The 15753-nt window shown below is 45.4% G+C and overlaps 1 protein-coding gene across 2 annotated transcripts in view; it reads right to left on the bottom strand.

Moving 5' to 3' along the window:
• The window catches only part of TOM1L1 (target of myb1 like 1 membrane trafficking protein), a 62334-nt gene extending 48838 nt beyond the window's left edge, over positions 1–13496 (bottom strand). Inside the window, exons 1-3 of one of the 2 annotated variants that reach the window (XR_001919665.1) lie at positions 13359–13496; positions 10868–10952; positions 7056–7134 (exon numbers count right to left, since the gene is read on the bottom strand). Coding sequence is in view for 1 of the 2 variants with exons in the window: in XM_018064072.1 (XP_017919561.1) it covers positions 7056–7134; positions 10868–10952; positions 13359–13416 (222 nt within the window). In the remaining variant the exon portion in view is untranslated. The remainder of the gene's footprint in view (positions 1–7055; positions 7135–10867; positions 10953–13358) is intronic. The other variant, XM_018064072.1, reaches the window with a different exon arrangement.

Here is a 15753-nt window from a genome sequence, read left to right as displayed (position 1 = left end):
TTATAAGTGCTGCAGACTGAATGTCTGTGTCCCTCCCAATTCCTATGGTGAACCTCCTAATCCCTAACATGATGGTATTTGGAGGAAATAGGTCATGAGGCTGGAGTCTTCATGAACGAGATTGTTGTTGTTCAGTCGCTAAGTCATGTCCAACTCTTTGTGACCCCGTGGAGCACAGCACGCCAGGCCTCCCTGTCCACAATCTCCCAGAGTTTGCTCAAACTCATGTCCATTGAGTCGGTGATGCCATCCAACCATTTCGTCCTCTGTCGTCCCTTTTCTCTCCTGCCTTTCTCAGAAAGGAGGGATAAGAGAGATCTCTCCTTGGCTACACAACGATACAACGAGAAGACAGCCATTGACAAGCCAGAGGGCGAGCCCTCCTCAGACACTGAATCTGCCAGCACCCTGACCTTGGACTTCAGAGCCTCACGGACTGGAGAAATAGAAAAGTTTATTGCTTAAGCCACCCAATCAATGGCACCTTGTTAGAGCAGCTCAAGATGACTAAGACAAAAGGACAGAGACATTCAAGTGGAGATTTCTGGCTGAGAGCTGTACACGCGCAGATACAGTTCAGGAAGACTTAAGCCCACAGGGAGTACCTGGGGCTGCCTCGCATGAACAGAGAGCAGAAGGCACAGCGGGATTCAACTGGGAGGCTGGAAGGAGGATCCAGAAAGGCAGCCCAAGAGCAACCAACGGAAACTGAGGCATAAAATAAACAGAACATGATGCTCATAAAGTCAAAAGTGGGCAGGATTTTCAGGACGATGGCGTGTCAAACAGCTAGGAATATGGAGTGAGAAAAACTCAGGTAGGTTTGTTGATTAGTGGAGTCATCAGTCATCTTGAAAAAAAGGTTTTCAATACAGCAACATGAACAGAAGTCAGGCTAAGAAAGAATGAGCTGTACGGAAGGACTGCATGCAGAAAGCAGATTTCTGAAAGTGATCTAAACACACAATGAAATCTCTAGTGTCCATGCTTCCACCTTCCCAGAGGTCACAAAGACCATAATATGACCAGGACAGGTATAAGCTCTGTAGAAGAGGAGTCCTGAAAATTGATTTTACACCATGCTCTGTATTGTGTCACTTTAATGGCAATACAAATAGAAGAAGATACGAAAACTATAGTTATAAGGGCATCGCTGCTAAAAAGGCAACTATAAAATATGGAAGCTGAGCACATGCAGCAGGTGAAACACAGGGAGAACCTGTAACCAAAGGAAAATAAAACCAGAATCCAAAACACATAAAGATGAATCTATTTTAATACAAGTTGTTTTGAGAAAGACAAGTTGCGTAACAAATGACTTTCTGCTTGATACGCTATTATGACGAGTTTTTATCAGGTGCCTCTAGTTCAATGGGAATTTATAGAAATACTTCATGTAACCAGTTGAGCAGTCTTAGGCAAAATACTTTGCCTGTAAGTCTCATCTTCCATAATAGTGAAAAAAATGCTAAATATTCCACAAACCACTTTTTACTGTTGGGAGTATCAAGATTTTATGTTAACGGGTAACATTCCCAGGAGGTTACCTATAAAAATCAAAGAGTCAATATGAAATGCTGAGAATGTTAACATCTGGAGATCATAAACCGTGCCCTTTGTGTTTTCCCACTGGAATCTACAGGGTCAGGACCAATTACTTCTATGCTCTCACCTCCTCCTTCATGTCACAGTACCTGTCACACCCCAGCCCACTTAGCTACACAATAAAACTTAAGAGTGGTGAATTGGAAAAATCAAATACCTTGCTTCTACACATTTTAGAATTGGGCTTTGGTGTAATTTATGTGTTCACATAACCTATGAGCATGGAGCTACCCAGGTGGCACAGTGGTAAAGAATTCACCTGCCAGGGCAGGGATGCAGGAGATGCAACAGAGGTGGGTTTGATTCCTGGGTTGGGAAGATTACCCTAGAGGAGGAAATGGCAACCCAGTCCAATACTCTTGCCTGGAAAACTCCATGGAGAGAGGAGCCTGGTGGGCTACAGTCCACGGGGCTGCAAAGAGCTGAACATGACTGAGCAACTGAGCACACATAACCTATGAACCAAGAAACCATAATCTGAGGTGGAGGAGGGAACCCAGGAGGAGGCAACAACTGAGACTGCAGAGTCTGCTGATCTGAGGCTTCACAGTTGTCCCTTTGCATGTGGCTGGGCAAATCACTTATCCTGACTAAGCCTCAGCATCATCAACTGCAGAATGAGCCTACCTTCCTCCAGAGAGCTGCTGTAAGGCTTAAGTGAAAAGTGATGTATATGAAGAGCCTGACACATAGCAGGACCTTAATAAATGGTAAGTACTGTGATTGTCTGCTCACACAGATAATTTCTCATCAAGAAAGAAAATATTGACAAGCCAAGATAAGTATTCCTTTCAAAAATGTTAGGAAAAAAAGCTCCGTGGTAGTTTTATTTCTCATGGTAAATTTCTAAACTAAGCATAGTAACCCAGGCTTTGGGGTCATCCAGAGCTGAAAACCATACCAAGGTAAGGCCACCAAGGGGATGAGCTTACTTTGTAAGTTTCTAGAGGAATGAAGACATTTTACACTAATTCTGAAGTCCCCGTAACTCACCACCTAGGGGGTGATTCAACTAATTAACTGATTCCCAGGAACCTGTTCAACCACTTTCCTCTTCGCAATAATAGTATCTTGCTGAGACTTATCATAACTGACTCATTCAAGTAAAGACTAGACTCTGGCTAAGAGTTATCAGTTCAGTTCAACCTAGATATCCATTGACAAAGGAATAAATAAGTTGTGATACATATACACAATGGAATAATACTCAGCCATAAAAAGGAACACATTTGAGTCTGTTCTAATGAGGTGGATGAACCTTAAACCTATTATACAGATTGAAGTGAGTCAGAAAGAGAAAGATAAATACCATATTCTAACACATATATACAGAATCTAGAAAAAATAGTACTGAAGAATTTATTTACAGGGCAGCAATAGAGACATAGAGAATAGACTTATGGACATGGGGAGAGGGTGAGATGTATGGGAAGAGTAACATGGAAACTGACATTACCATATGTAAAACAGATAGCCAACGGGAATTTGCTGTATGGCTCAGGAAACTCAAACAGGGGATCTGTATCAACCTAGAGGGATGGGATGGGGAGGGAGATGGGAGTGAGTTTCAAAAGGGAGGGGATATATGTATACAAAAAAAAAAAGAGTTATCAGTTCAGTTTAGTTCAGTTGCTCAGTCATGTCCGACTCTCTGGGACCCCATGAACCACAGCACGCCAGGCCTCCCTGTCCATCACCAACTCCCGGAATCCACCCAAACCCATGTCCATTGAGTCAGTGACGCCATCTAACCATCTCATCCTCTGTCGTCCCCTTCTCTTCCTGCCCTCAATCTTTCCCAGCATCAGGGTCTTTTCAAATGAGTCAGTTCTTTGCATCAGGTGGCCAAAGTATTGGAGTTTCAGCTTCAGCCATCAGTCCATCCAATGAATATTCAGGACTGATCTCCTTTCAGATTGACTGGTAGGATCTCCTTGCAGTCCAAGGGACTCTCAAGAGTCTCCTCCAACACCACAGTTCAAAAGCATCAATTCTTCGGCGCTCAGCTTTCTTCATAGTCCAACTCTCACATCCATACATGACTACTGGAAAAACCATAGCCTTGACTAGATGGACATTTGCTGGCAAAGTAATGTCTCTGCTTTTTAATATGCTGTCTAGGTTGGTCACAGCTTTCCTTCCAAGAGCAAACATTTTTTCATTTCATGGCTGCAATCACCATCTGCAGTGATTTTGGAGCCCAAGAAAATAAAGTCTGTCACTGTTTCCACTGTTTCCCCATTTATTTGTCATGGAGTGATGGAACTGGATGCCATGATCTTCATTTTCTGAATGCTGAGTTTCAAGCCAGCTTTTTCACGCTGTTCTCTCACTTTCATCAAGAGGCTCTGTAGTTGCTCTTCGCTTTCTGCCATAAGGGTGATATCATCTGCATATCTGAGGTTATTGATATTTCTCCCTGCAATCTTGATTCCAGCTTGTGCTTCATCCAGCCCAGTGTTTCTCATGATGTACTCTTCATATAAGTTAAATAAGCAGAGTGACAATATAGAGCCTTGATGTGCTCCTTTCCCGATTTGGAATCAGTCTATTGTTTCATGTCCAGTTCTAACTGTTGCTTCTTGACCTGTATGCAGATTTCTCAAGAGGCAGGTAAGGTGGTCTGGTATTCCTATCTCTTGATAGGAAAGAGTTATAAAGCCTGATAACTAAATGGTTTTTAAAATAAGACAAAACAACAGGCTTCTTGACAAAACCGTACCACCAACTGATAGTAGAAAATCAGAGTCTTAGTCAGATCCCAGCGAAGACCTAATCAAGGCTAACAAGTCCATGGAGAACCTAAATGACAGATAATACAAAGGACATTTATAATCGACTTTGACAGGCTCTCATCACTTCACCATGATAAAATGGAAATGTAATATATGAGGATCCACTGTTAAAGAGTTTATTGGTAAACAAATAATTGCCTTTGACAGACACTGGATATTTGTTTCTGTGACTAATTTCTCTCATAATTAAGTCTGGCTTAAGTTTATATTAAAGTCTGTTCTAAAAAACTAAACACACCACTCCAGTACAGTGAGTTGTCTGAGGTGAGGTGCCTGGGCCATTAAATAGAGAACTCAGGGAAAGCTGCATGAAGCTATCAAGAATCAAAGGCCAATTCAAAGAAGTCCAAGAAGCAGGGACCTTAATGAACTCTACCCCTAATAATGAGGAGCTATTCTGGCTCCTAACCTGTGATTCTCACCTTTACTTTGGCACAGGTCTTAGACTCCTTGGTCTCACATCCTGGTATGGAAATCAGGAGGCGAGAATGAAACAGTTACCAGAGGTGGAACAGGGAACAGGCAGCAAGCTGTGAGGAAGGCCTGAGCGATCAAATGACCTGCAGAAGAGAAAGTGTGGGGCCTCATAGACAGATGGGGGTATAAGACAACACTCGGAAACAGCTCAGCTTCCTCAGGGGAGAGTCCTGATTCGTCCCCGGAGGGAAGGAAGCTGGATGGAGGAAGTGATGGACCAGGGACAGAAAGCCACCACAGAAAGGTCAGGTAAGCTGGCTATAACACAGAGAGAGACAAAGGCATCATACAGAATCCACAGCGGTCAGAAGGTGAAACACTGCATGCTGAAATTCGGAAAGCGGCGTAAATTTATCTTCCGCCCTTAGGTTCCTCAGTCAATTCTCCTAACCTTCAGCAGCCCTGGGACGTCCTCCATTTCAGGGCACAGCTGTATACCTTTCTACCCCAAATCACAATCACTCCCTGAGTCCTTACTGGATGCTAGGGGAGGGGGAGGGGGGCTGAAGGACAGTCAGTCAGTCAACACCTAATACCCTAAATCTTCCACCACAAAGAAGCTGAAGACACAAACGAAACACTGTGACTGTTCTTTCAAGGGGCATGATTTGTTCAGAGAAGCAAGGTGGCATGGGGCCAGGGCATGGAATTTAGAATCTGAGACCTGCACTGAAATCTTGCCTATGCTACTTAAAATTTGGAGGGGGTAAAAAAAAAACACCATCACTTAACCTCACCAATTATCAGTTTCTTCATCTGAGAAGTGGAGTCAATAATACAACTTCTTCACAGGGTTGTTGAGAGCATCAGCCAAAGTGCAAGTGAATGTCACTCAGTTGTATCCAACTCTTTGTGACTCAGTGGACCACAGGCTGCCAGGCTCCTCAGCTCATGGAATTCTCCAGGCCAGAATCTTGGAGCAGGTAGCCTTTCCCTTCTCCAGGGGCTCTTCCCAACAAAGGGATTGAACCCAGGTCTGCTGCATTTCAGGTGGATTCTTTACCAGCTGAGCCACCAGGGAAGCCCAAGAAGACTCGAGCGGGTAGCCTATCCCTTCTCCAGCAGATCTTTCTGACCTGGAAATCAAACCAGCATTTCCTGCCTTGCAGGCAGATTCTTTACCAGCTGAGCTACCAGGTAAAGTACCAGGCCAAGGTGTATTTCCATCACCAACCCACTGTTCTCCTATTTCCCCTGGAGCACCTTACTCCTCTTTCCGGTTCCCTCCACTCCGTGACCTCCCTGAGGAGGCAACCATGGTGAAGGAGAGGGGAGAGGTCCACAAAGGTGGAGGAGACAATCCCTCTAAAACTGCATTCTCACCCTAACTTGTAGGGTTTCTTCAGTGACAGTATCATTAAGACTTCATTTCTTTTCCAAGTAAGCAAGAGGTGCTAAGTTCTTTTCCCCCTGAAGCTAGAAAAGGGGGGCAAAGCTCAGCTCTGCTCCGCAGCCCTCTAGATAACCATGCCCAACCCTCCTAAGGGCAGTCTGATGCTGCTGGCAGAGGAGCCAGGATGAGGTCAGCAAAGGCACTCAGAAGACATCAGAAAGCACACAGCTCACTCTCAGGCAGCAGGCAGGGTCTGCAAAACGTACCGAAATGAAACTGGCAACTCACCCAGCAACTGTAGGGGTCACACAGCCAAGGTTGGGGGAAGACGGAAACACGTCAAATAAATGTCCACACCCATATCAAGAAACACGGTGCACAGGATTGTTTCTATCAACAAAGAACTTAATTCAAATTATATCAGGCAGCAGAACTTGGCTGGACCCTAGAGAGCTGCCAGCACCTCAGAATTCCAGAGGTGTGCAAGCAAGGCAGGGAGCGAACAGGGGGGCGTTTTTCAAGCTTCAGTTCTCCCCATGTGTAACACATACACAGACTTCTTGATCAGCTCAGTTCCTCCAAGCTTTTCATTACCAGTTCTCATCTCCTAACCAGGAAAATATGATTTTCCAGGAACACTCATTTTCCACCAAATTAAATGCTCTTACAATCAACAAAACTCCCTTGATTCTGTAATTCTCAGTAAATGAATCATTTTAATCCATACTGTACGTAACTTTTTGCTCACCTATTATCTCAGAGTATTTGTATCCTTTAGACCCAAAATTAGAAATATGACTATAACTTAGGCAATTTTAGTCTCAATTTAACATTAAAGTACTTACTGACAAGGTGAGTTGGATTTCTTTATGATTGTAGTTTTTGGAAATCCTTTTCTTCAAAGCTTTTACTGCATCTTTTGGCCTACGACAACAAACACAGTAAAATCATCAATGCAGGCCCTGCGGAAAGCAAGTCCGTCTCTGACAAGCACTGTGCGGCGTGGAAAGAACGGCTGAGGAGACACCCAGGGTCTTAGTTCTGCTGTGTGACACTGGGCAGATGACTGAACTTGTTATACCCGTTTCCTCACACATCTAGGCAGACAATACCACCTACCTTCTTGTGAAAACCAAATAACGTATTCAGATGATCATTACCTAGAAAGCACTACATGTGAAATGTACTCACACCCACAGCCCTCTCTATGTCAATGGACAGAACCACCTTACATGAAATGAATTTCCAAAAATGTGACCTATGTTTATTATTAGTATTTCCTACACAGCCTATTGTTGTTTTTGTTGAGTTGCTAAGTTGTGTCCAACTCTTTGAGATCCCCTTGGACTGCAGCCTTCCAGGCTCCTCTGTCCATGGGATTATTTAGGCAAGAATACTGGAGTGGGATGCCATTTCCTCCTCTAGGGGATTTTCCTGACTCAGGGGTCAAACCCGCATCTCTGGCATCTCCTGCATTGGCAGGCAAATTCTTTACCACTAGCACCACCTGGAAAGCCCCAAGCACCCTACAGGCAGCGGGATACAGGAGGAGGAATTAGGACTAACCAGGACTAACTGATATCCTACAATTTTATGTTACAAAAGGAAGAACAATGTGTAAGTAGACAGTCCAAATTCACTTCAAGATGACCAGTTTTAAGTAAGTAATGTGGATGTAATGTACAACATGATGACTGTAGTTAATTCTGCTACATGATATATTTGACAGCTATTAAGACAGCAGACACTAAAAGTTCTTATCATGCGGGAAAAAATTGTTTTTGTAATTTTATGAGGTGTAACTGTGATGCTAACTTATTGTGGAAATTGTTTTGTAATATATCTAAGTCATTTGCTGTACATTTTAAACTTACACAGTATTGTATGCCAATTACACTTCAAAACTTAAAAAAGATACAAATCCTTTTTGCATATTACCTTCTAATTTTGTTATGTTTTCATGGGTAGAATTTCTATTATATGATAATATAATTACATAACATTAAGTACACTTACAATTGTAACTCTTATAATAGATATATTTCTAAAAGATCATATATAAAATCTAAGATTAAACTCTTGGAAAAGCTTAAAAGAATAAAGATACTGTTTTAAAAGAAAAAAATTGGGGGAATTCCCTGGTAGTCCGGTGGCTAAAACTGTGAGCTCCCAAACCAGGGGCCCAGGTTCGATCCCTGGTCAGAGGACTACATCCCACATGCCCCAACTAAGACCTGATGTGGCTAAATAAAAAAATATAAATAAAAAAGGAAAAAACAAATAAGTAAAATAATCTTACATTGAGATCCCTTTTTTCCACTATCAATGAAGAAGTCAGTACTATAAATGAAGAAAAGGTTCAGAGGAACCAAATGCGGGAAATAAGACTATAGAGAAACCATTATAAATACTTTAAAGCACTAGTTAGTCCTTTAAGCACTTTCCATTGATAGAGTCAATAATTAACTATAATGTTTTCTTCATCAGCATCAGCTCTGTTCAGTCACTCAGTTGTGTCCGACTCTGCGACCCCATGGACTGCAGCATGCAAGCCTTCCCTGCCCATCACTAACTCCTGGAGTTTACTCAAATTCACGTCCATATGCTGTCGAGGTTGGTCATAGCTTTTCTTCCAAGGAACAAGCGACTTTTAATTTCATGGCTACAGTCACCATCTGCAGTGATTCTGGAGCCCCAAAAAATAAAGTCTGCCACTGTTTCCACTGTTTCCCCATCTATTTCCCATGAAGTGATGGGATCAGATGCCATGAATGTTAAGTTTTAGTTTTAGATAGAATGTTAGTTTTCTGAATGCTGAGTTTTAAGACAACTTTTTCACTCTCAGCTTTCACTTTCATCAAGAGGCTCTTCTTGCCTCTTGTCTTCTGTCATAAAGGTGGTGTCATCTGCATATCTGAGGTTATTGATATTTCTCCCAGCAATCTTGATTCCAGCTTGCGTTTCATCTAGCCTGGCATTTCACATGATGTACTCTACATATAAGTTAAATAAGCAGGGTGACAATATACAGCCTTGATGTACTCCTTTTCCTATTTGGAACCAGTCTGTCGTTCCATGTCCATTTCTAACTGTTGTTTCCTGACCTGCATACAGGTTTCCCAAGAGGCAGGTCAGGTGGTCTGGTATTCCCATTTCTTTAAGAATTTTCCACAGTTTGTTGTGATCCACACAGTCAAAGGCTTTGGCATAGTCAATATAGCAGAAGTAGATGTTTTTCTGGAACTCTCTTGCTTTTTCGATGATCCAGGGGATGTTGGTAATTTTATCTCTGGTTCCTATGCCTTTTCTAAATACAGCTTGAAAATTTGTAAGTTCACCGTCACGTACTGTTGAAGTCTGGCTTGGAGAATTTTGAGCATTACTTGGCTATCGTATGAGATGAGTGCAATCGTGCTACAGTTCGAACATTCTTTGGCATTGCCTTTGTTTGGGATTGGAATGAAAACTGACCTTTTCCAGTCCTGTGGCCATTGCCGAGTTTTCCAATTTGCTGGCATACTGAGTGCAGCACTTTCACAGCATCATATTTTAGGATTTGAAATAGCTCAACTGGAATGCCATCCCCTCTACTAGTTTTGTTCATAGTGATGCCTCCTAAGGCCCACTTGACTTCACATTCCAGGATGTCTGGCTCTAGGTGAATGATCATACCATCGTGATTATCTGGGTCATGAAGATTTTTTTGCATAGTTCTTCTGTGTATTCTTGCCACCTCTTCTGCGTATTCTTGCCACCTCTTCTGCTTCTGTTAATCCATACCATTTCTGTCCTTTATTGTACCCATCTTTGCATGAAAAGTTCCCTTTTTATCTCTAAGTTTCTTGAAGAGGCCTCTAGTCTTTCCCATTCTATTGTTTTCCTCTATTTCTTTGCATTGATCACTGAGGAAGTCTTTCTTAGGTCACCTTGCTGTTATTTGGAACTCTGCATTCATCAACATAAACTAAGATAATCTCTTTAGCTATTCATGCTGACTTTAAATGTGTATGAAAATCAAGAGAACTGTATCCCTTACAACAAGTTATAATTCAGACTAAGTCACAAAATAGCCTTAATGATTTTGTTCTTTAAATTTCAACTTCTTAAAGTTTAAGAAGTGTAACAAAAGATACCATATTGTTTAAGAACTCAGCGTAAACATGGATGAGTTGGCATTCAGAAGAAAAAAATTGTCTTGTGACAGGCAGAGGAAAACAACTTCTATATTATTTCCTGGTTGATAATGACAACTGCTCAGAGACAGTTCTAGCTTCTTCATAATATTTTTCAGTTACAATAACATAAAATATTGGCAATCAGAGCAAGAAGAATTCCTAATGAAGGAAACATCTCCCCCTCTCCTTAAAGATAAAGGGATTTGAGCCTCACAGAGACAAAATTTGAAATTATTAAGAAAAAGGCAAAGAAAAAAATTATAAGGGATTCTCAGATATTCCACATGCTGAAAAAAACAACTGTCCTAATATTTCAACCTGACATGTCTTCAAAAGGCAGTGAGTGCTTAAAAGGTGATGGAAACACTATTTCAACAAGAAAACCAAAGTCTGTAAGAGAAAACTCAAGTTTGCAGGAGAAAACACACTATAGCTCTGACGCTTCTTATGAGACAAACACACGAACCACACTCTGAACTCACCCATCGTGGGTGGTGTTAATTATGTCACAGATGTGCATGAACTGGCCCCAGTCTTCTGTCTGCACTCCAGCAAACGTAGCCTTTTCTGCAAAGAAAAAGTTAGGTTGAGTCTGAGCTACAACAGAATAAAACATGTCTCAAAAAAAAGTGAAAGTCAGGCACTTAGTGACGTCCGACTGTTTGTGACCCCATGGACTATAGCCTGCCAGGCTCCTCTGTTCGTGCAGTTCTCCAGGCAAGAATACTGGAGTGGGCTGCCATTCCTTTCTCCAAGGGATCTTCCCAACCCAGGGATTGAACCTGGGTCTCCTGCATTGCAGGCAGATTCTTTACTGTCTAAAGCACCAGAGAAGCCCCAAACATGTCTGGTTTTCCAGAAACAATCTGCCTGGGGTTCCCTAGCAAGCACCATTAAGTTTACATCACCAAAAGGCAGACAGATTTTTGTTTGTTTTTTTTTTTTGCACAATTCCCAGTAATTCAAGAATCAGTCAAGATCCAGGTTCAGAGTGCTGCTGTTGCCACAGTAATAAATGACCTATTAATAAAGGCTTCAGGGCTAGAACAGCCCACCTAAATCTCCATCTGCCTGCCTGTCTTTCCGAGGACAGCTACCTACAAGGTGAAGTGCATACTGCTAAGTATTTTATCTTACGCAATTTCATTTAACCCACTGTCAGAGATGACGACACAGAAGTTCAAGAAGGTTAAGGAAATTACCCAAGGCTACACAGTCAGTACAAGGCAGAACTAGCATCAAACCTAGGTTGTTTTTGTTTGCTTTTTTAAAAGTCACATATTCTCCTTGGCCGAGTGGTGTTGAGAAAAAGAGAGAGCTACTGAAACTGTGTACTTGCCAGCACCTGTATTAACCAGCGCTGCACCAGACATACTTGAAGCCTCCTGTACCTGGAACCCCATCATTAAACAAATAGTTTTTCCCTGTCCAGACAGCCTCCTTAAGAATACAGAATGCCACCTGCAAAGAGGATCACAGAACACTCAACCTGAGTGATCTTAACATCTTTCCTAAAAGGAAAGAATATTCCTGAGCGTGAAAACATGAGGACCAACAGGGAAAGGAGCAAAAATTAATTGAAAGGATTAAGAAGAGGATAAAGGTTTGGCTGGTGGAATTGCAAAGCCAAGCCTGCTCCCCACCAAGGAGAAGCACTATCTGCGTTTGGCATTCTAAATGGACAAAGCTTACCAACCTTGTGTTTAGTCACAAGGTTTTTTCAGCCAGTTTCTTTGCTCCCCATTCCATGCTCCTTCCTCCCACCTTCCCATCTTCCTAGAAATCGTTCAGACTCATCCTTCAAAAGCCATGGCAGAGTTAAGTTCTCTCTTTTCATAAGTTTTGGGTGTTTTACATTTCTCTTCTATTGCAAAGGTACTGTACTATAATCACTTCCCTCTATATGTGTGCATCATCCCCATACCTTGATGGCTGAGACCAGGGCTTGCCCGTGCCTGCTTCAGGTCCAGGCATACAGTTGGCAGTCAGTGAATGTGCATACCACCAAAAAATAAATCAGATTATGAAGATGCAGTCCGACTCCATTTCTGGTCAGAGTTTATTTTAACACCCGACAGAGAAAAAGCCAGCAACAGTTTGGAAAGCATTTCCTCCTTAATGGAAGTTACACTCACTATCTCATAAAGTTGTGGGAACCAAGCTTCAGGTTGGGTGACGTGTACTTTTTAAAGAGCAGTTAACTAAGCTGCAGGCTAAACTGTCCAAATCAGCCTCCTTGTCATAACTACCAGGCTCTCCTGATTTCTTCGTCCCACTAAATTCGCCGACATGCTCACGCTCTGCTTGGCACCTCCGGGCACGGGTGCCACACTCGCTTCCCGAGGAAGGCACGGAGCCGCGTCGGTGAGCAGCCCCGGGCCCGGGTCAGGCTTCCGCGTACGTCGACGGGGGCGCGCCCACAGAAGAGCCAGAGGAGTCGGGGAGACACCTGCGTGGCCCTCGGTGGCCCGCAGAGGCCTCTGCTGTCCCCGAGAGAGTGCCTGGCTCCCCTCCCTTCGCTCCTGTGCGCAGCACGTCCCTTCTCTTTGTTCCTCCCGAAAAGGAAGCCCGGGCTGTAAAGGCCTGGAATCGCGAGCACGCGTCTGGACACCTGCCTGTGCCGGCGAGGTCACTGCACTCACCCTCCTGGAACCTTCCCCTCGCAGGGCGGGCACAACCCTTGGCTCGCTCTCGGAGAGGCTCGCCCGGCCCCAGAGGGCGGCACCCCTGCGGAGGGCCAGGCCAGCCGCCCCGACCCCCGGGCCACCTGTCCGCTCCCACGCCCACCGCGCTGGAAGGCGCTGGGGAACAGTGCGGAGCCCGGCTTCGAGAGAGACGGAACGCGACAGGGGTATCGCCGCACCGGCGGGCGCGGGCCTGGGAAAGTTGCGGGGAAGCGGGGAGCTCCTCGAGCCGGGACCCACGAGGTCCCGTGCGGCGGGGAACGGAGTCGGGGCTCGGGGCCCCCCTTACCTATCAGCTGGCCCAGGGAGTTCGCGTACGGGTCCCGGTGACTCCTGCCGAACGCCATGGCCGTGCTGCGAGCCCGCCCGGCCTCGGCCGCCCGCGACTCCTCCCGCACGGCCCCGGCTCCTCCCCCGGCCGCTGCGGGTCGCCGGGCGGGGCGGGGTCCCCAGGGGGCGGGGTCCAGGGGGCGGGGCGCGGAGGGGGTGGGGCGGGGGTCTCGGGAGGGGCGGGGCGGGGTCCTGGAGGGGGCGGGGTCCTGGAGGGGGCGGGGCGGGTGGGGTCCCCCGAGGGGTCGGCCGCGCGCTCACGTGCCGCTCCGGGGGACAGGCCTCAAGGCCCGGGGGCCGCCGCTGGGGCCCGAGCGCGGATCCCGCTGCTCTCGGGGCGGGGCGCTGCACTTCTCGGCGCCTCTTGCGCCCCCTTGTAGAGAAGGAAACGCGGAGTTACACAGGCCACGGTGAACATTAGCCACGTAACCCGCCCAGGTCAGCGTCTGGCACTCACAGAACAAATGTTTAGCCACTGAGGGAATCGAGTGCCTGGAAATATTTACCCCGCCCCGCTGGTTGACCCGGCCCGAGATCCGGGAGCGAAGGCGTGTCCCTCGCCCTTAGGCTGCAAGTGAGGGTCAGGAGGACGGACTGGCTTCAAACCAGGCGCTGGCCGTCGTCTTGCCCCCGTTTCCTGAGGGACCGCGTGGCGCCGCCAAGCGAGCTCCGGGCTCCTCCTGGGAACTGTCCTCCCGCGAAGCTGAGGAAAGGAAAGGGCTTTCCTTCTGCCCGTGCAGACTGTTTGGCCGTAGAACTGCTTTGGAATGTAAATCCGAGCTTGAGCTCTTCAACCGCTTCCCGGTTGCCCTTTCCCTCTTCTGGGGCATTCGATGAACATCTGATTGGCTGCTGCGACAGTCTCCCGTGACGCCACGCTGCTGGAGGCTGGGTGTCTCCAAGGTGATGGCAGTTAGCACCACACGGGCTCCCTGCACTTCCAGGTCTCACTTCCTGCGGTCCGCTTGGGCCCAACTCTACGAACCCTTCTTTGGTCCTGGAAATGGTGAGGAGATCTGTCTTATGTTCCTAGTCGTATATGTAAGCATATAAATCAAAACCAATCCCAGTGTGCACCAAGGGGCTAACTCACTTGGGTGTTTTGCTCTAATTTATTTCTGATTTTACTTGACCCTTGCGAGCTAATACTTGGGATTCTAAGATCTAGAGTGAAACATTTTTGTTGTAAATGTCTCCTACCTGTGACTAATACTCTCCACATGCATATCCAGGGGAACTCTTTTATATGGTGCTACTTATCAGTTCCTTAGTCACTACAGCTTCTGCTGACACTGTTGAAAACCTCTTGTGACATCACCAACCTGATCTCTTTCATATTATGCAGTGTACAAAGCATTTCACTCTCTGAACCCTACAATCAAGCAACCTTAAAGAGAAAGTCAGTTTCAAGTTAGGCTGCTGTTGATGTCATGATGGTCTTCCATTAGGGCATGAGAACAAGGAAGGAATCAACAAACAGATTTTTAACATAACTGCTATTTCTCATGCAAGAGATTTTTTTTTTTTTTTTTAATTTCCTTGTGCTATGGGATTGAGGCACCAAGGAGTACATTCAGGACATTATGGCTGGGTAAACAGAACCAGGTTGATGGTTGCTACTGAGGCAGGAGATAGAAGGACGCCAGGCTAGGCATTTACTACTGGCCTCCTGTTAACATTTTCTGAGGAAGAAGGCACGTGGGATCAAAGGCTAGATATTTACAACTGCGTTCTGTTTGCGCTTCAAAATAGAAATAACAGGGCTTCTTTGGTGGCTTGATAAAGAATCCACCGCTAATGCAGGAGACAGGGGTTCAATCCCTGATCCCAGAAGATTCCCACATGCTGCATAGCAACTAAGTCCATGCACCACAAGTATTGAGCCTGTGCTCCAGTGTCAGAGCTGCAACCTCTAAGCCCACATGCCAGAACTACTGAAGCCCATGAGCCCTAGTGTCCATGCTTGGCGAAACAAGAAGCCCGCACATCTCAACTAGAGGGAAGCCCCTGCTGCTGCAGCTGCTGCATAGTTGCTTCAGTCGTGTCCGGCTCTGTGCGACCCTATGGACTGCAGCCCGCCATGCTCCTCTGTGCATGGAATTCTTCAGGCGAGAGTACTGTAGTGGATTGCCATGCCCTCCTCCAGAGGCTCCTCCCAACCCAGGGATCGAACCTGGGTCTCCTGCATTGCCAGCCAATTCTTTATCACTAAGTCACCAGGGAGTAGCCCCAAAGAGAGAAAAGAACAAAGAGAGAAAAGCCTGCACAGCTACGAAGAGATATATATATATATATATATAGAAAAATCTATATTTGATTTGAAATATAAATATAAATATACTTGAAATATATCA

This window comes from Capra hircus, chromosome 19, assembly GCF_001704415.2.
Source record: "Capra hircus breed San Clemente chromosome 19, ASM170441v1, whole genome shotgun sequence".
NCBI classification, from domain to species: Eukaryota; Metazoa; Chordata; class Mammalia; order Artiodactyla; family Bovidae; genus Capra; species Capra hircus.
Note: the sequence above shows the minus strand (reverse complement) of the source record. Positions and strands in the feature narration are given on the sequence as shown.